Genomic DNA, 21,356 nt, shown 5'->3' on the forward strand with positions numbered 1-21,356 from the left:
TCAGGGAAATGCGGCAGATACAGTATATCTCAACTTCGGCAAAGCATTTGAAAAAGTATGTCATACTTTCCTCATTGAAAAAATGATCAAGTATGGGATTAACTAGGCTATGATTAGGTGGATTCATATCTGTCTCAGTGATTGTACTCAAAGAGTGGTAATAAATGGTTGCACATCAAAATTGAAAGAGTGTTTCAAGTGGGGTACCACAAGGCTCTGTCCGGCACCAGTGTTGTTCAACATTTTTATGAGTGATCTAGATAAGGACTGAAGGTAAACTGATCAAATTTGCAGACGATGCAAGGCTAGGAGGGATAGCCAATACTAGAGAAGACAGAATGGATTTGGAAGGATCTAGATAAATTTGAGCAATGGGCAGCAATTCATAGAATGGCATTTAACAGGGAGAAAATCGTAGTTACTTACCGACAATGGTATTTCTCTGATCCCATGATGGCACCACAGAGAGAGGGATCCGCCCTCAGGGACAGGAAACACACAGATGAAAAAAATCCAAAATTAACCAAATTAAGCTTAATAGAGGCACCGCGTGGCTAAGTACTAAAGCTAATTAACTCACTCTAATGTGCACACCTGTGTGTGAAAGGGAGGGGATGTACGGGTGCCGTCATGGGATCAGAGAAATAACGTTATCGGTAAGTAACTACGATTTTCTCTTTCCCCTATGACGGCACCACGGAGAGAATTACAAAGATTGTACATCTAGGAAGGGACCACCGCCTCCAGGACCCTTTTCCCAAAGGTGAGATCTGAAGAGGAGGTCAAGTCTAGACGGTAATGTTTGAAAAATGTAGAGGGGGAAGACTAATTGGCAGCTCTACATATCTGGTCTATTGAAGCGCCGGCTTTCTCCGCCCAGGATGACGCCACTGACCTGGTTGAATGGGCCCTTACGTCCTCTGGGATGGCCGCCCCGCAAGAGGAGTAGGATAGGGTGATGGCCTCTCTTATCCATCTCGCCAGTGTGGCCTTTTTGACCCTTCCATGGACCCTGAAAACAGACAGAGCCCTATCCTTCCTAAACTCCCTTGTGGTTAACAAGTATTAGACCAGGCACCTCTTTACATCTGCAGTACCTCTTTTCTTTTGTTCTTGGGATTGGGACAGAAGGAGGGTAAGGAGAGCTCCTAGGTCCTAAGAAACTGTGATGGAACCTTGGGGAGATAGGGTAATTCTCAAAACCGACCCGGCCTATCATCCAGTACTTGAGTGAATGGTGAGTGGGCAGATAAAGCTTGCATATCACTAATACAACGGGCAGAAGTTAAGGCTACGAGGAGGGAGGTCTTAAGGGACAATATTTTTAGGGGAGCTTCCTCTAGGGGTTCGAAGGGAGAGTTGGTCAGTGCGTTTAACACTAGGTTTAGATCCGGGGGGGGGGCTGCGTAGAGGGATCGGCCTGGATCTACTTGAGGCTCTCATGAATCTTCTAACCAACCGATTTCTGGCTAAATCATGGTTATACAAAGCTCCTAAGGCCGCCACCTGTACTTTCAAGGTGCTGGTAGCTAACCCCTTTTCCAGCCCCCTCTGTAGGAATTCCAGAATGTTGTTTATTGGGATTTCTCCCGTTGGGTCAGAACCTGATACTGACATGAATTTTTTCTATACTTTCCCGTATGCCTTAGTGGTTACTGGCTTTCTACTTTGTAGTAGTGTGGTTACCAAGTTTGACGAGAAGCCCCTATTGCTTAGGAGTTCCCTCAAAAGCCAAGCTGTCATGTGTAAGTTTTTTATATGGGGGTGATACACTGGTCCCTGGGATAGAAGGTCTAGAGTTTCTGGTAGAACCCAGGGGTCTGTAACGGACATTCTTCTCAGCCAGGGGAACCATATTCTCTGGGGCCAGATGGGCGCTATTACCACTACCGTCGCTTTGTCCCCCCGTATATTCCTCAGTACTGAGGGGATGAGAGATATTGGTGGGAAAGCGTAAGCCAGATGATAATCCCAGGGTATCATGAAGGCGTCTAGAGCTACTGGGCCCCCCGGGGGATCGACCGAGCAGAAGGTTTCCAATTTCCGGTTCTGACTGTTCGCAAATAAGTCTATTTCTGGCCGGCCCCAGAGTTTCACAATCCGGTCGAAGACTAACTGACTTAGTTCCCACTCCCCCGTTTTAGACGTGTTCTGCTTAAGAAGTCTGCTGTTCGGTTTTCCAAACCTTTTATGTGGAGGGCTGTCAGGGATTCTAGATTGTGTTCTGCTAGGTGAAAGATGGATTTTGTTACCTCCATCAGCGCTCGAGATCTGGTGCCCCCCTGGTGGTTTAGATATGCTACCATTACCCGGTTGTCTGAGAAGACCCTTGTGTGTTGTGAGCGAAGTGAATCCAGAAAATGAACAAGAGCTAGCTTTACTGCCAGCAACTCCTTCATGTTTGAGGAAGCTGACTCTCTTCCCTGAGTCCAGGGCCCTTGCGCCACCTGGCTGCCTAGATGTGCACCCCACCCCCAGGGACTTGCGTCCATAGTTAGGATCTTTGTCGCTGGTAACGCCCATGGAACCCCCTTGGTTAGATTGGCTGGCTCTGTCCACCATGTTAAGGAGTGTATTGTGTTTGGTGAGATGTCTAATTGCCTGTCTAAATTCCCGTGTAGGGAAACATCTGCGTCTAATATTTCCCACTGTAAGTCTCAAGTATGGCTTTGTGCCCACTGTACTGCTGGCATGCAGGCTGTCATTGACCCCAATAGAGACATTGCTTTTCTCATGGTAGTGACTGGGGAAGCTATCATTTGTGACACCATTAGTGTCTTTTGAATCTTCGTCTGCGGAAGATAAGATTTCTGTTCGGTTGAGTCCAGTATTATCTCCGAGTACTCCTGTACCTGACTTGGTACAAGTCTGGATTTGAGCAAATTCAGCATCCATCCTAGACTCAGTAGAGATCTCATGACCCTGTCCAATTGTTGTCTGCAGTGGTGAAAGGTGACGGCTACTACTAAGAGATCGTCCAGGTATGGGACTATCAGGATGTTTTGCTCTCTTATGTGGGCCATTACTTCTGACATTATCTTTGTAAATACTCTTGGAGCAATAGCTAGCCCGAAGGGTAGAGCTCTGAACTGATAATGTTTTATCTCCCCGTGGATCGTCACCGCCACCCTGAGGCATTTCTTGTGGTCTCTGTGAATAGGTACATGGTAATATGCGTCTCTCAAGTCTAATACAGCCATGAAGCACGATGGGGGAAGCATTTTTACACAAGATTTTATGGTCTCCATTTTGAAATGCTGAACTTCCAGGAACTTGTTCAGTGTTTTTAGATTTATGATCGCCCTGTACGTTCCGTCTGGCTTTCTGCGAAGGAAGAGAGGGGAGTAGAAGCCTTTGCCTCTGTCCTGGTAGGGGACTTCTTGTAATACGTCCTTCTCCCTTAGATTCGCGATTTCTTGTTGCAGAGCCAGCTGCTCCGTGTGATGTCTTTTGGGGCGTTATCACAAAAGAATTGTTTGGGAAGGTATTGAATTTTAGCCTCAGACCTTCCTTTATTATGCTCAGTATCCACGAACTCGGATATTTTTTCCCAGGCCTGGAGAAAGTAGGACAATCTTCCCCCCGACCAGGGGAGCACCTTCATTGTGGGCTTTTTGTTGTCGGGGGGGTTTATTAAACATAAACCCTTTGTTTTTATTTCTTTTATCCTCCCATCCTTCTTTGCTCCCTTTTGAGGGTCTTCATCGCATAAATCTTCTGTTCCGAAAAGGCCGTTTGTATGACTGACTAGAGAACCCGGGAAAGGATTTTTTCTTGTCACCTGCCTTGTCCAAGATGTCGTCTAGCGTTGGCCCAAATAAAAATTCCCCCCCACACGGGATTGCACACAATTTGGTTTAAGTCTGCAAGTCTCCCGGCCAGCATTTCAGCCATAAGGCGCGTCTCGCAGCATTTGAGAAGGAGGCTGATCTGGCTGCCAACCTAGTCGAGTCTACTGACACATCCGCCAGGAAAGCTGCTTCTCCCTTCATTACAGAAACTGATCTTTGCATTGTTTCTCTTGGGACTTTTTCCTTTATTTGGGAATCTAAGTGATCCAGCCAGACCATTAGGGCACGTGCCGTGCACGTGGCTGCTATGGCTGGATTTAGTCCACCTCCTGCAGCCTCCCAAGGATTTTTTTAAAAAGTTTCTGCTTTTTTATCCATTGGGTCCTTCAGGGTGCCCATGTCTTTGAAGGGCAGGGCAAATTTTTTAGAAGCTTTTGCCACAGCTACGTCTAATTTAGGTGCTTTACTCCACAGGGAGCAGGCCGGGTCATCAAAGGGGTATTTTCTCTTGGGTGTTAGGAGGACTTTCTTGTCTGGCTTTTTCCATTCTCGTTTAATTAGGGAGTGGAGTTTCTCATTGACCGGAAAAGCCCTCCGTTTTTTTTGTTCTAGCCCACTGAACATTAAGTCTTGGGCCATTTTCTTAGGGCGTTCATCTATCAGCCCCCTAGTTGTCCTCACGGCTTTTACCAGGGCATCAGTTTCTTCAATAGGAAAGCAGCTGCGTCCCCCTTCTGAGGATGATTAAGAGGACTGGGAGGATGATGAATTGAGTCAGATAGTTCACTTCCTGACTCACTAACACTGGACTCTGGAGACTTATGCCTGGATCTACGTTTTTCTTTGAGGTTCTAACGCCCTTAAGGGCGTCTGCGACCTGGGTCCTTATCAGTGTTTTGAGGTCTGAAGCAAACCTCGGGGATTCCTCCTGGATTGTCTGTTCTATGCACGCCGCACAGAGCTTTTTCTCCCACGTAGGGGGTAGCTCCTCCATGCATATAACACATACCGTGTGTTTGGATTTGGCTGTGCATTTACGCCCCTGAATGAAATTAATAATCGCACATTAGCGAGCGGGCTTTCACGGAGATCACTCACCTTCCTTGTGGAATGAGAGATACCGTCTCGGGCGTAGGGATTATTTCCATTGCCGAGTCCACTTCTGGCTGTGCCGCCATGGTGGAGGCTTTGGCTGCACTGCGATCCTGCATGACCGCTGCGCTGCTGGAAAGAGTTGTGCTGGCGCTGTGAATGCTGGCGCTGCTCTTGCGTTTGCCGCTGCTTCGGGGACCGCCGCCGCGTCTCCTCTTTCTGTGGCTTTTCACTCATGGTGATCGCTCCTCTCCCCTTTAGTGGGGTTTTACATATGGGCCCTTTTTTTTTTTTTCTTCTTTGGAGCGCGGCACCGCGTGCTTCCCCTTCCCAGTGGTGCTCTGCGCCCCCGCCGGAAGTGGCCGCCCACGCATGCGTACTGCGAATTTCTCAGCAGTGCACTGCGCCTCCCTTTCTTAAGGGAGCTGCGCGCGCACCCAATGCCGGCGTCCTGCTGCAGAGGCCCTGTATACCACAGCTCCCGGTGGCCGCCGCCACCCTCCACTGGCCGCTCCGAGGCCCGGCGTCTGCAGAGGCCCTGTATGCCGCAGCTCCCGGTGGCCACCACCACCCTCCACTGGCCGCTCCGAGGCCCGGCAGGAGGCTCTCCATTAGTGACCTCCGCCACTATTCTTGGAGGAGGCAGCACCCCCTTTTTTTTTTTTTTTTTTTTTTTTTTCTTCTTTAGGATCGGCAGACTTTTTCCATCTTCACTGCCTCTCCCCACTCACCCACAAGGCCCGCCGACCCCGGTGGTGGTGCTTCGGGGGAAGCCAGCACATGGCCCCGACCCAGCCGAGGCAGGGAGCCCCACTGCCTGTTACCGCACTGGTTCGGTACCGGCATCCCGCGTCAATCTGCAGGTAACGTGCTGTAGGTTCCCTGTCAGGGAGAGGAAACCAACTGATGTGGGAGAGAGGTACCGCCTTTTTCATCTGTAGGTTTCCTGTCCCTGAGGGCGGATCCCTCTCTCCGTCGTGCCGTCATGGAGGAAAGAGAAATGCAAGATTCTACATCTGCGCAAGAAAAACGGAAATTACATCTATAGAAGGGGAGGAAAAGAACTAAACAACAGCACATGTGAAAAAGCCTTGGGTATACTAATAAATCACAGACTGCACAAGTCAACAGTGTAACATAACAGAAAAAAAAAAAAGCAAACAATGCTGGGATGAATTAAGAGAAGCATAGAGTCTAGAGCATGTGAAGCAATTATCCCCCCTCTACTACTCCTTGGTCAGGTCTCATCTGGAATACTGTGTCTAGTTCTTGGCACCACATTAAAAAAAAATATTGAAAAACTGGAGCAATTTCAGAGAAGAGCGACTAGGATAGTGAGCCAACTGCAAAGTATGTTCTACACGGAACGATTAAAGGATCTGGCAATGTTTAGCTTGCAAAAAAGGCAAAGATGAGGCTTAATAGCTGAAGAAATGTCAGTGTCGAGGGATCATCTTTATTCTCATTTGCACATGGAAACATGAAGCAATGGAATGAAACTGAAAGGAAGGAGATACAGATTAGATATTAGAAAAAAAAAATTTGACATTGAAGGTGATCCAATGAGTGGAAAAAGCTGCCATGAGAGGTGGTGCGCTCTCCTTCAATGAAGTCTTCAAACAGGCTGGACAGACATCTGTCTGAGATGGTTTAGTTAATCCTGCATTAAGAAGGGGGTTGGACACGATGACTATGGAGGTCATCTCTAACAAACATTTTATGATTCTATGCTATATGCTTCTTTTAATTAGAGGAAAGGAGAGACCCAAGCCATATGCCTAGCTAATAGCCAAAAAAGTTAATGCATTCCTCTATTTGAGGCCCATGTGCTTATACTTATGGGCAATTTAATCAAGATTATTTCCCACAGTGTAATCAAAATTATACATACGCAAATCTATGTATAAGGCGGGAAAAACATAAAAAAATATGGCTGCATTCATCCAGAAACAGTACCACACTAATCCATGTGCATTCATCTGGTATTGCAGATTGGCGCCATTGAGCTGCAATACGACTATTGGACTGATGTTCTGTTTTCGGAAAAATGCAGCCACGTTTTTCCAATCCTAAACAACTCATTTTAAATAAGGCAAAGCAAAAGATTTCACAAACCTTTGCCTCCATGTATGGCTACTGCCTCCACTCCCTTCAATAGAAGATACTCATGGATAGCATCTACATCAGCTTTCTTTTCTGCAAAGATCAGCACCTGGAACAAGATGTACAAATGACAAATGACATGACCAAGAAAGGTTAGAAAAGCAATCTATGGCCATACCAATCCGTGCTATACCAATATTATAGCCGTTGATAACGTTTGAGAATCTGCATTTGTTAAAAGATGCACAAAATAAGGCATACCATCTCTAAAGACCATAGTTGATTGTCAAATTGGTCACGCTAAATACCTTATTGACTTCTAGTGTGGTTTAACAAATGGAAAAAAACAAACAAACGTTCATTACTTCTGATCAGGGGTGCAGCTAGGCTCATGGTGCCTGGTGCAAAAGCTTGCCCCCCTTACCCAGACCAACTTCTAAACAAGGACAGAGGCTGCTGCCCACCAGTAACCTAATTACATTGCTGTTGCACTTAAAGAAGTTGACCACTACTCGGGCAATGCCCTATCACTATGTTCCGAAACCTATACTCACCTCTGGTGTCGGCACCGTTCCAGCAGTGTCCGCACTTGCTCTCATGGGGCTCACGTGACATTATGTCACCTGATCGCTGAGACCAGTTAGCAGCCGCTTCACAGTCTCCTCCTTTCTACAAATTACACATCCAGACGAAGTGAAAGCAGCCACAGCATTGACTTCCTCCAAATATCAACTACATTGGAAAGAGGAGACAGTGAAACACCTTTGGCTGCAGGGATCGAGTGACATATTGTCACTCAAGCCCTAGGAGAGTCAGTACAGACATCGCTGGAATGGCGTCATAGGTAGGAATAACTGTCATTATTTCAAACTGGAGAACTATGTACTCACTAAGGAAAGGCTCAAGAGACAAAAGGAAAGGTGCAGGACTAAGTAACGATTATAGACATCAGACAACATATCAACTTGTCCTTTAGAAAATCTTAAGAGTAACTCACAGGAGGTGGAGTCTTCTGCAGACACTCCAGTAAATAAACCATCTTGGCCTCCTCCTTGACATATTCAACTTCCTGAAATGGGGCCAAACCAGAACATCAGTGACAAAGATTTTCAATGACACGACATTTTTTTAAAGAACATTACTAGAATAAACAGACAAGCAACAACTTAAGCCTTGTACACATAGCAGCTCTATTTGAAAAAGCGCAGAGACACGACGATTCCTTGTGGTTCTGTAATAGGTAACAAGCTGTGGCACCTTAAGGCCCATTTACACAGATGTACAGCAGCCATATTTCACGGTCTGTTTTACATCTGCAATTAACGGCCCGACAGCAGGGAATAACGAGGAATGTAAAAGCTGGCCTCTATATGCTCATGATTATGGTATATGGTGTGAATAAGTTCTAATACGGAGTTATCCTATCCCTAAACAATATTTACAGCATATGATAGGAAAACAAACAAGTTGTTACACTTCTGTAACTTCTGAATACCGCCATGTGAAATCATACGCAGTCTCACAAAATTGGTTTAAAAAAAACAGACCGCTTCTATCTAATACTAGACAACCTTGTAACATAATAACATATTTGATTCTGCTATTAAATGTTGAAGTATGGGTAAAAAAAGAATAATAAAGGGAACATTAAGTAGAATTTCACATCAAAAGATACCCTTTAAAACACCACACTAAGTACTGTGTCGGATGTTGATTTTGCATCCCACTCAGTTAAAGCAATCATTGGAGAAGGACACCACGGTCGGAAGACTAGAAAGACCAGCAACCCGATAATGATGAATGATGACTGATGGAAGATGATCCCCACCACCTACTGCAAAGCTAGACAACGTAGATACCTTCATGGCATACGGTACGTGTGGATTTTCTGTGCAGGTTTCAGAAAACGCACAGTATAATATGGTACCGTTGGCAAATCTCATCTATACCGTTTAGAAAAATTTTAATGTGATCGAACGTGTCATGTGATCTCCAGTCTGACAACCAGTCCAGTACTTGCAATCACATGTAGACAAAAAGTCAGTCTCCAATTCCATGTGAGCAAGAGCATCAAACCCTCTGTGCAGCGATCAGACCCCTTACCACCCAATTGTGCCTCCCTTGTCCCTATGAAGATTCTAAATGGGCAAGACACAAACCTGTCTAAAAGTGCTGTCTTTCTTGCAATCAATCACAACTCACCCAACAAACATATCTGTTTCAGTGAATATATAAGCGTACCACTCAAAAGTTTGGACACACCTGTTCCTGCAATGGTTTTCTAGGTTTTATGAGAATGTGCATATTTTAGATTCAGATTTAAGGCTGTAAAACTAAAACCACAAAAGGAACATATTGGGAATCAGAGTAAAGAAATGCTAATGAAACAAACCAGAGTATGTGTTAAACCATCCTCAAAGTACCCTCCTTTTATTCTGATGATAACTTTATATCCCCACAGCATTCTCTCAAGCAGCTTCACAAGGTAGTCACCAGGAATAGCATCCAATGAACAGATATGTCGAAGTGTAGAGTACATTTGTGGAATTACGCCCATCAGAAAGTGGGACCATCAGGTGCGTTTTCCAGAGTCCGTGTTGGTACACAGCTAAATACACAGTGCTGAGCCCTATTGCACAACTGCTGTAAGCCATAACATGTCAAGAATCACTCAACTAAGAGAAAAAAAAGACAGTCCATCATTACTCTAAGGCATGAAGGTCAGCCAATCCACATAATTGCTAAAACCTTGATGATATCTTCAAGTACAGTCATAAAAACCATCAATCACTACAATTAAACTGGTTCCCATGAGGCCTATGAAAGGATTGCTCTGCTGCAGAGGACATCAGAGTTACCAGCACCTCAGAGAACAGCCATCATAAATAATGCACAGATGTCAAACAGTAGACACAACTTAACCAGAGATGAGCCAATTTGTTCGGATTCGAATACGATTGGCACTGAATATTGTTTTTGCAATATTTGTCGAACACAGCCGAACGTCATTAGAGTCACAGGGAGTAGAAATTACCGAATACATTTCAGAACCGATCATCAAACATACATTCAGGACGAATAGTGTTCGAACATGGCATGAATTTGTCAAAATCAGATTCGGGGACAAAAAAAAAAAATAAATCGATCATCTCTAATCTTAACATCAACTGTCCAGAGAAAACTAAGATAAGCAGGATTTTAACTACTGAGAAATGCCAACAATAAGACTCTTGTTTGGGTTAAGCAACACAAGGGACTTGACATTACATCAATGAAAATGTGGTCTGATGATTCAAAGTTTGTGATTTTAATAACTGCCGCCATGTTTTTGAGAGAAGCAGGAAAGGTAACTGGATGGTTTGTACATGTGTCAAGCCCACGCCGAAGCATGGAGGGGGTCATGTGATGGTGTTTGGATGCTTTTCTGGTGACACCATTCGTAAAGTAATCTAACCCAGCGTGGCACTACAGCATTCTGCAATGACACGCCATCCCATATGGTTATCAGTTAGTGGGACCATCATTTGTGTTACAATAGGACAAGGACCAAAGCCACACCTACAGGCTAAGTAAGGGCTACGTGACCAATAAGTAAAAGAATGGAGGGCGGTGTCAGATGACATGATTTGCACAATCACCAGAGATCCGATTTGGTCCATACAGTGCAGGTAAAGCAGCCAACAAGTGCTCAATACATCTGGAAACTACTTCAAGACTGTTGGAAAGCCATCCCAGGTCACCCCCCCGATGAAGCGGCATCAGAGAATGCCAAGGGTGTGTAAGGCTGTCATCAGAGGTAAAAGTGGGTAAAGGGGGTGCTTTAAGGAATGAATCTAAGGTGTAATACATATTCTAATTTGTTTTCACTTCTGATTCTCAACTACCACCTCAATCATATCTTTCGGAGGCGGGACGAAAGAGACCCCAAAAACATCGGCTGGTCAACTAGCCTGGCTGAAATTGGTGAAGTTGTCAAAACTTCCACTAATGTGTATGAGGGCCTTAATACCCAGAAGTCAATTTATTCATATGCCAGAGGACCCCTTCTACATACAACTGACCGATGCAGGCATGCAACTGCATAGATACCATGTAAAATTACAAGTACTCGCAATTCTAGGATCCTAATTTACAAATGTGTGTCTCACTGACAAATGAAAAGTCAAGCTCAATATTCAAATATTCAAGGAAAACATGCCCAGCAACGCCTATTAAGCAAGTACTTAGAGATCACTCACCTGTATGACATCCAAACTGGCAGCGCCTGCTCGCCCAACATTGATAGTTATTGGCTTCACTAAAGCACTTTTAGCAAAGTTCTGGATCTTCTTGGGCATAGTGGCACTGAAAAGTAGAGTTTGTCGCTGACCCTAAAGAAATGTACAGTTCTTAACAGAAAAATACATCCCAAATAAAAGTATTAAAGTACCAGACTATAGTAGAGTATCCCTCACATCTTCTAACAGAGCACCCTCTAACCAGTACCATTTATAAATTACTAATTACCATAATTTATACAAAAAGCTTCAGAAATAAATTAAAATGCGGCACACTGGCCTGGGTTATCAATATGTGATTAAAAAAAAAAAAAAAACTAAATTGGGGTACTGATATGCTTTAAAGCTTTACGGAAAATCTTGCACATTATGAAAATAGAAAACATGCACAAAGCAATAATACATATTCAATTAAAAAAAAAAAAAAAAGTACCTTGAAGTAAGAAAATATTGTCCTAATGTCTTCTTCAAAGCCCATGTCAATCATACGATCAGCCTCGTCCAAGGCAAGATACCTGCAGATATCCAAGCTCACCATCTTTTTCTGAAGCAGGTCCATAAGCCGCCCTGGAGTTGCCACCATCATGTGCACACCCCTGCAGGAAGTATTTTTTTTTTTTTAATATGCATGTATAAATCACACACTATGAGAGAAATAGTACAATTTATAAATATATATCCAAGAAAATTATTGCAATTACACGTTTTGTTATACACATTTATTTCCTTTGTGTATTGAACAACATAAAAACAAAACAGAAAAAAAGGCAAATTGGAAATTTCACACAAAACCCCAAAAGTGGTCAGGACAAAAAAAAATTGTTGGCACCCTCAACATAATATTTGGTTGCACAACATTTGGAATAAATAATTGCAATCAATCACTTCCTATAACCACCAACAGGCGTCCTATACCTCTAAATTGGAATTTTGGACCACTCTTTTGCAGACTGCTCCAGATCTCTCATATTTGAAGGATGCCTTCTCCCAACAGCAATTGTAAAATCTCTCCACAGGTTTTCAACAGGATTTAGAGCCAAACTCATTGCTGGTCACTTCAAAACTCTCCAGCGCTTTGCTTCCATCCATTTCTGGGTGCTTCTTGAAGTACTTTTGGGGTCATCATCCTGTTTGAAGACCCATGACCTAGGATGCAAACCCAGCTTTCTGACACTGGGAATGTGAACTAAAATCCTTTGATGATGCCTTGCACACAGTCAGGGCACCCAGTGCCAGAGGCAGCAAAACAACCCCAAAACATCTTTGAATCTCCATCATATTTTACTTTAGGTAATGTGGTTTCTTTGTAGACCTCATTCCATTTTCAGTAAACAGTATAATGATGTGCTTCACCAAAAAGCTCTAGCTTGGTCACATCGGTTCACCACACACTTTCCGGCTTACATACATTTTGGCAAACTGCAGTCTCTTTTATGTCTCTAGCTTTCAAAGAGAAGAAGGAATGTCAGCACTCACCTGGTCTGCAGGTAAATCAGTCCATTTTTATTATCTTGACATACTGGACAATAACAAAGTGTGGTAGTACTAATATTGCAATGCAGGTGAACGGATTTCAGAAGAAAACGAAAGACATGGCGGACAATGACCTTTTTACACTTCACTATCGCCTCTACAGGTCCGTACCTGCAGGAAAGCTTGAATTTCTTTGTAACTTGATTGGAGCTGCTTATCCATCACCCGGATTATCCTGTGTTACAACCCATCAATTTTTCTGTGTCGTCCAACGTGCAAGGATATTAGCTACAGTGCCATAGGTTGTAAACTTCATTATGTTGTGCACCGTGGACAGGACAGTGGAGAGGTCCGGCACCTGCGCACTGCAGTATTCTGCTCTGACCTCAACAGGGCAGAGTAGTGCGCCTGTGCCGGAGCCACGACAGGAAGGGAAGAAGAGGACGTCACTGTTAAGAAGATGGGAGGCGCCGGACCGCAACACCCATCAGACCAAGACTGGACCGCCCCCGGTGAGTATAATCTAACTCTTTTTTTCTCATCTTTCAGGTTACATCGGGGGCTTATCTACAGAATGCTGTAGATAAGCCCCTGATGCTAGTGGAGGCAGTTCATAGTCGAAAAAAAGGGTGACAGATTTCCTTTAAAATGTATCCATGCAAAATACTAGTATTTCTTATAGTTAGGACAACCAAGCTCTCCAAACAGATAACGCTTGAACAAAGCAGAGCTTGGCCTGGTGTACAGCCGCACCATTGGCACAGTCTCACACAAGCAGAACAGATGCATATAATGCTGACAATTAGTATCATTAGACCAGAGGATGGGCCATAAAGTGTGGTGCAAACTGTTCTGGGACTAAGGAGAAGACTATTACATAGAGAATTAACCTTGATTTACCTGTCTTTACTTCTAGTGCTATTTTCATGATGTTTCAGCTTTCAGAAAGCCATTTTTATAAGGGATGAGTGAATCGTTTTGCAGTAATTAGGTCCAGCGGCCACATAAGTACCCTGAAGGAACTTGATGGGAGCCCTGTAACCCCCCCCCAGCTCCCAGAATACTCGTGCCTCCTCGGATTTGTAGATCTGGCGCACATCTGGAGGGAATGGACCTTGTGAACTCAAGACCATACTATTTGAGGACAACTGTTAGCTAAGTAGACTATTGTATTCCTAATTACCTTATTTAATACTCCTGATGAACCTTAACAGGGGAAATGCAGTCGTTATGGCAATAAGCTCCAAATTGTTTAGCAATGATTTCTAATGGATTTCTAATGCATCTTATATCGCACATCTAACACTTGCTGTCAGGACCAAATTAGATAAATAAAATAAATAAATAAATCTTTATTTTTATATAGCGCTAACATATTCCGCAGCGCTTTACAGTTTGCACACATTTTCATCACTGTCCCGGGTGGGGCTCACAATCTATATTCCCTATCAGTATGTCTTTGGAGTGTGGGAGGAAACCGGAGTGCCCGGAGGAAACCCACGCAAACACGGGGAGAACATACAAACTCCTTGCAGATGTTGTCCTTGGTGGGATTCGAACCCAGGACTCCAGCGCTGCAAGGCTGCAGCGCTAACCACTGAGCCACCGTGCTGCCCCAAATTAGATCTTAAACTGGTGAAATACATTGATTACGATTGATTCTTCACTATCAAATCCTATTGTTTTGGGTCAAACATTGGGTAAACGTGAGCACTACTGTTTTATGTAGCTATGCCCTGTCCCAGCATTCCTAAGGTGCACATGATTGATTGATGTATTGTTGTATTAACATTCACTTATCACTTTATCTGTTGAAACAGTTGTGTGACACCATTTGTATAGCATACAATTGATATAGTGTTGATTCATAATGAAAACTAGGGTCCAAAAGGGTCAGACGTAGTGAACGGGGACACTATATGCGCATTTTAAGGTGCCTACCTCCGCGGCAAGGTAGGCATATGATAGTGGTCTAACTGGGTGAGGCACTGTTTACCCCGTTATTGTTATTTATTTTTTATAATTGGTGGTGGTTATAGTCATCCATTTTCAAACTTTAAAGTGATTAATAAAAGTTATATTTTATGGTACCTTGTAAGAACAGAGCTTTACAGCAAAACATGTAGATCTGGCACAACATCATAATTGCAGCATTATGAACACATGCCAACACGGTGGCCCAATGAATCAGAAAACACACCAGGGATGATGGCAGGTAGGAGGCTGGTTTGCAGGGCTTCCATTCAGTGGCCTTAGAATACTGATGTGGCCTATGGACCGGGCTCCTGCAAATTGATTCGCTTATCTCTAGTTCTAATTCTTTATTTAATTTGAGCACTTTTTAAGATTAGCTTTACATGGTTTTGTGGGATTTATTTTGTTTTGCTGTTATGAGCAAGGTTTCCATCATCTGAAAGTTTTAGACCAATTCATAATTTACAACTTTTAAGGCTATGTGCACACGTGCGGAATTCCCGCGGATTTTATGCGTTTTTTCGCCGCGAAAACGCATAAAATAAGCGACCCATTGCATTCAATGGCATTTCACACATGCTGTGCTAATGCTGCGTATTTTTCCGCGGCGGAATCGCATCGCGGAAAGATACACAGCATGCTCATTCTTTTTGCGGAATTGCGGGAATTCCGTACACATAGGAAAGCATTGTTCCGCTTACTTTCTGATTGTGGCTATAGGCCCACCATATGCAAAGTAAGCGGAAAATGTGCGGATGGTACCCACAGTCTGGAGGGGAGGAGACTCCTCCAGGCCCTGGGTACTGTATCCCTGTAAAAAATAGAGTTTAAAAAAAAAAAAAATTGTGATATTCTCACCTTCCGGCGGCCCCCGCAGCGTCCCCAGGCCTCAGCGATGCTCCAGGCGCGATGCTTTGCGACAATGACCTGTGATGACATAGCGGTCTCATGAGATGCTACGTCATCTGGGGTCATTGTCGCAAGGTATCGCTGGGAACGGGACTTGCCGGGAGCATCGCTGAGGCCTGGGGATGCTACGCGGGACACCGGAAGGTGAGAATGTCAAATTTTTTTTTATTATTTTTTTTTCATTCTATCTTTTTACTACTGATGCTGCATAGGCAGCCTCAATAGGGGCCGAATAATATTGCACGCCCCACTTTTCAGTTTTTGACTTTCCACAAAAATTTAAAATAACCAATAAATTTCGTTCAACTTCACAATTGTGTCCCACTTGCTGTTGATTCTTAACCAAAAATTTACATTTGGTATCTTTATGTTTGAAGCATGATATGTGGGAAAAGGCTGAAAAGTTCCAGGGGGCCCGAATACTGTCGCAAGGCCCTGTATTCCGTCCATGGGCATTAAGTCCCAGAGCGCATGGACGGAATAGTACGTCTAAGGTCAGAAAGGGGTTAAACTATACTACAAGTGGCTTCTGCTAGAGGTGGTAATGACAGAACGCCTACACCACCGCTGTTCTGATTACATACATGTACATTCACATGTGCAGAAAGAGCTTAAAAAGTTTTCCATTCACAATTTTTTTATGAGCAATTTATCATGACAACTGGCCAAATTAGGTTCAATTCGCATTGTGGAGTCTTGCCCAGCACATATACTAAGTCCAATTCATTTTTCTTAAAAACAGGAATCCCCGACTATAATGTTAAAGGGAATCTGCCAGCAGCTTTTCAAGCCCCCTCCTCCCAAGCTATTTATATGCGCATTAAGCAAGTCCAAAATTACCTTTACCTAGACCATTCATCCTCTGTTACCGAAACATCCGCGTTTCAATCAATTAGAAAATTAAAGCGTAGCATGGAAGCATTTCTCAAGCCTCAGTCTGTCCAGCTCTATTCCCTGCCCAGCACTCTCATCTCCTGCTTGACTGACAGTTCCTTTGCTTGAAGCCACGTAGTATACAGTTTGTCAGACAGGAGAAGGCAGCGCTCAGTGGGGAAAAGAGCCAGAGTGACACTTTTGGGATGAGCCTTCATGCATCCAAAGCACTTTACCTGCTTACAATTCAAACACAGATTTCTTGCTAACCAAGGAACGGACGGACTGTCTAGCTAAGATTATATCTGGACTTTCCTTTGCAAGAGCTACATGAACATAAATAGTGTAGGGGGTTAAATTGTGATCACAGATTTGCTTTAAGGTTTAAAGATATATCTATTTATATAATTGCCTTGTAATGGTTTCATTTCCTGTTCTGTCCAGATGTCACTGTATCCCAGAATTCCAAGCGGAGGAAGTTCACCGACCGCCACATTGGGACACCCAAGTGATGGGTGTCTCAATATGAAAACTGCTGCTGGTATCAACCTATCACGCAGTACCACCAGCGAAGCAGTCGCACCACACCCACACATTCACGCAGCCTCATGCGCGGTACCACCAGCGGAACACCGTCGCACTGCGCCTGCGCGAATTCCACGCAGGCGCAGTGAATCATTCGCCTGATCCCAGCGGCAGATACGCGACGCATCTACAGGCAAAGGAAGCCGGTCACAGCACGGTGGCTCAGTGGTTAGCCGCTGGGATCAGTCGAATGATTTACTGCGCCTGCGTGGAGTCCTGTGTTCGAATCCCACCAAGGACAACATCTGCAAGGAGTTTCTATGTTCTCCCCGTGTTTGCGTGGGTTTTCTCCGGGCACTCCGGTTTCCTCCCACACTCTAAAGACATACTGATAGGGAATTAAGATTGTGAGCCCCATCGGGGACAGTGATTATAATGTGTGCAAACTGTAAAGCGCTGCGGAATATGTTAGAGCTACATAAAAATAAAGATTATTATTATTAAAGGGGTTTTCCCACAGATGAAAGTTCATTTTAAAAATTGTCTGTGTCTGACCGTGTACGGAGCATACTACATCTCCTGGGCAGGGGAGGAAGCAACAGACAATACTGACATTACAGCAGGGGATCACAGAGGATTCATTTTGTGAGGTAAAATATTTCACTGACTTTTTAAACAATATTTTACCTCACAAAATGTATCCTCTGCAATCTCCTGCTGTAATGTCAGTATTGTCTTTTGCTTCCTTTCCCTTGCCCAGGAGCTGTGGTATATTCTGTACACGGTCACACAGACAATTTTTAAAATGAACTTTCATTCGTGGGAAAACCCCTTTAAGTAGAATTACGTAGAAATTTCTCCTGACATGCTGTGCCCTGACTGTTTAGTGATGGGGTACACAGGTCAAACAAGAGATGACAAGAGAGGAGAAGACAGCAGATGGGGGAGAGAGAAAGTGCACAGGGGTGAGAGAGCACAGGGGGGAGACAGCTCAAAAGGGACAGCACATGAGAGGAGAACACAGCACAGGAAGGAGAAACAGCAGACAAGGGGGATAGCACATGGGGTAGACAGGTCAAAGAACAGAGCACAGATAGGAGCAGTCAGCACATGGGGAAAGAGAGAGTGGATAGGTGGGTGACTACATGGGGGGGGGAATTCTCAACACTGCAAAGCCTGTCCTTATGACATTATAATCGGGCCTCCATCTAGTCTGGTCATAGTTTCTATATATAGGCCACATAAGAAAGTGGAACTTACTGCTTTATAGTTTCCATCTGCTCCTTGACAGACATACCACCAATGCACAGTGCCGTACGTAAGGTTGGAAAGTTGTCTTCTTGCAGCAATCGGCAGTAGTAATCAATGATGCTGTGTGTCTGACGGGCCAATTCTCTCTGTGAGTAAAATAGCCAACAGTGCTTAGCAAACTCAGTAAGATCAGCGCTCAGTAAATTACCACTATAAGGGAAATCCATGGAAATATCTTCTAACATGGCTATACAATCACATACTGCATAATATAACTCTGGCAATTGCCAATCGCAACCATGCTCTATCATGTGGCCGCTAACATCATACTCTAATCAGCACACCTGTGTTGCCATACCAAGTCAATATAAAGCGCGAATGTATACATCTGGCAATTGCCAGTCTCAATCATGCTCTATCATGTGGCAACTATATCCATATATGGAGCCCTATGCTATCTCACAATGGGCGATGTGATGTCCAAAAACATTAGCAATAACCCTTACCAATGCAGGGCGGTGCGGTGTAGGAGTCCCAGGGGGGTCTGCACGTCTGCCCCCATAAATCGGGGCAGACGCGCGGACCCCCCTAGGACTCCCACACCGCATCACATCGCCCATGTGAGATAGGATAGGGTTCCATATATGGATATAGTTGCCACATGATAGAGCATGATTGAGACTGGCAATTGCCAGATGTATACATTCGCGCTTTATATTGACTTGGTATGGCGACACAGGTGTGCTGATTAGACTATGATGTTAGCGGCCACATGATTGGCAATTGCCAATCATGCTCTGAGTTATAGTATGCAGCTATACAGTGATCTAGTGGGGCGACAAATGTGTACATACACTTATGTAGAAACCCATTTATGTGGTTATGATAATCTTGTGATGTCTAAGTAGGGTCGGTTCTGTTCAGACTGTTTTATTTAATTATAGTCACATAATATATTAATTGGTAATGGTACCGTATAAGAATTCATGGATGTGACATTGTAAAAATTGTTATAACTCTGTTCTGATTTTGTACTGTACTATCTGGAGTTTTCAAGGGGGTCCGCTTTGTTTCCCATATTTGCGTGGGTTGTCTTGTAATGCACCACTGTTGTTGTCTGGTTCTGTATAACTGTCCAATAAAGATATATATATTTTTATACTGGATCTGTAGTCACATATGAGTGGTTTTTCCACCCGTTTTGTATTGGCTTTTTAGCGATTGATCTATATTTAGGTCCTACACAACGGCGGAGTCAACTAGGTATAATTCATTATGCCAGGAATATGTCCTCTAAGTCTGATTGTGTTCATGAGTATTTCTTTTAATCACATACTGTCAGGCTCACGGACTCACGTCTTATATTTATATTGTATAGACTGACCTACTCTGGGTACAATCAATCGATAACCCCTATTACCACACACATTCAGCTACGCTGCCAGACAACCTGTGTAAATGTAGTAAAATATGCACAGAGCACTGCTCTTCTACATAACATTGTGTAAAACTATAGGCCCTATGAAAGCAAATTTAAATCGCCATTTGTAGGCTTTTTTTTTTTTATAAATTGGGCAAAATGAATAGATTTCTATCATTAGCACCAAACAATAATTACAATAAGAGGAGCGCATAAGATACATACTGACGGGCAAATAATGAGTCCATAAGGTCCCTCCCTCTTTGTAAATGGCAACCTCTTTTCTTGCTCCAAGCAGAACATGATAACTGGTAATGTAAAAACCAGAGTTTTTCCTGATCCTGTGAATGCTATGCCAATCATATCCCTTCCGGACAGGCTGTGAGAGAGAGAAAAGATCTTGTGGTCAAAAAAGTATCAGGTAGAATTTTCTTACAAACGTTATATCACATCATTCTGAGAAAAATTGGGAAAATAAGTATAAACTGTAGTACTCACATTGTTGGGATGCCTTGAATTTGGATAGGTGTAGGATGCAGAATTCCCTTCTTCTTCAGTCCACGTAGAATAGCTGTCATTAAATTCACAACTTTTACCAAACATGCATATTTACTAAGTTACAGAGTACTTCTCCAGTTTTCCTGCTACACAACCAGCCTGACATTACCAATTTGTCATTCACATGGCATTATACCAAACTGCAGAAAGAGTATTAAAGCTGGGAAGAGGCATAATGGAGAATGGAAATATTCTAATGTTAGGCACCTAATATTTCACCCACAAAAAAATCCAGTGGCAGTGCAATAAAGCCTGGTCTCTGCTCAGTGGAACGTTATAAAGAGATGTGACATAGCACATAGGAAGAAGCTGGGTGATATGATTTAGGACATGAGCTGTCAGTCATGGGTTAATTACCAATCTGCATATTTGGATACAGACCATAAGTCTGAACATTTCCATAAAGGATAATTAGAACAAAATGTTAACGTACGTATTACTCAAATATTATACATACAATATAATATACAGTGCCTACAAGTAGTATTCAACCCCCTGCAGATTTAGCAGGTTTACACATTCGGAATTAACTTGGCATTGTGACATTTGGACTGTAGATCAGCCTGGAAGTGTGAAATGCACTGCAGCAAAAAAGAATGTTATTTCTTTGTTTAATTTTTTTTTTTTTTAAATTGTGAAAAGTTTATTCAGAGGGTCATTTATTATTCAACCCCTCAAACCACCAAATTCTGTTTGGTTCCCCTAAAGTATTAAGAAGTATTTCAGGCACAAAGAACAATGAGCTTCACATGTTTGGATTAATTATCTCTTTTTCCAGCCTTTTCTGACTATTTAAGACCCTCCCCAAACTTGTGAACAGCACTCATACATGGTCAACATGGGAAAGACAAAGGAGCATTCCAAGGCCATCAGAGACAAGATCGTGGAGGGTCACAAGGCTGGCAAGGGGTACAAAACCCTTTCCAAGGAGTTGGGCCTACCTGTCTCCACTGTTGGGAGCATCATCCGGAAGTGGAAGGCTTAGGCCTGTTTCACACTTCCGTTTTTTCAAATCCGTCAAAATCCGTTGTTTTCCGTAAAAAAACGGATCCGCCATTTTTTGCAGGATCCGTTTTTTTTGTCCCATAGACTTCCATTACGGTTACCGCG

At 43.5% G+C, this 21,356-nt stretch overlaps 1 protein-coding gene across 1 annotated transcript in view; it reads right to left on the reverse strand.

Moving 5' to 3' along the window:
* DDX41 (DEAD-box helicase 41) overlaps positions 1–21,356 on the reverse strand; it is a 41,329-nt gene that overhangs the window by 2,274 nt on the left and 17,699 nt on the right. Inside the window, exons 7-13 of the mRNA XM_073568364.1 lie at positions 20,187–20,259; positions 19,914–20,067; positions 18,278–18,414; positions 11,697–11,859; positions 11,225–11,356; positions 7,984–8,055; positions 6,999–7,095 (exon numbers count right to left, since the gene is read on the reverse strand). Of these exons, the coding sequence (XP_073424465.1) occupies positions 6,999–7,095; positions 7,984–8,055; positions 11,225–11,356; positions 11,697–11,859; positions 18,278–18,414; positions 19,914–20,067; positions 20,187–20,259 (828 nt within the window). The remainder of the gene's footprint in view (positions 1–6,998; positions 7,096–7,983; positions 8,056–11,224; positions 11,357–11,696; positions 11,860–18,277; positions 18,415–19,913; positions 20,068–20,186; positions 20,260–21,356) is intronic.

Source organism: Dendrobates tinctorius, unplaced genomic scaffold (assembly GCF_039654945.1).
Source record: "Dendrobates tinctorius isolate UK_male_01 unplaced genomic scaffold, ASM3965494v1 ptg000001l, whole genome shotgun sequence".
Classification (NCBI taxonomy): Eukaryota; Metazoa; Chordata; class Amphibia; order Anura; family Dendrobatidae; genus Dendrobates; species Dendrobates tinctorius.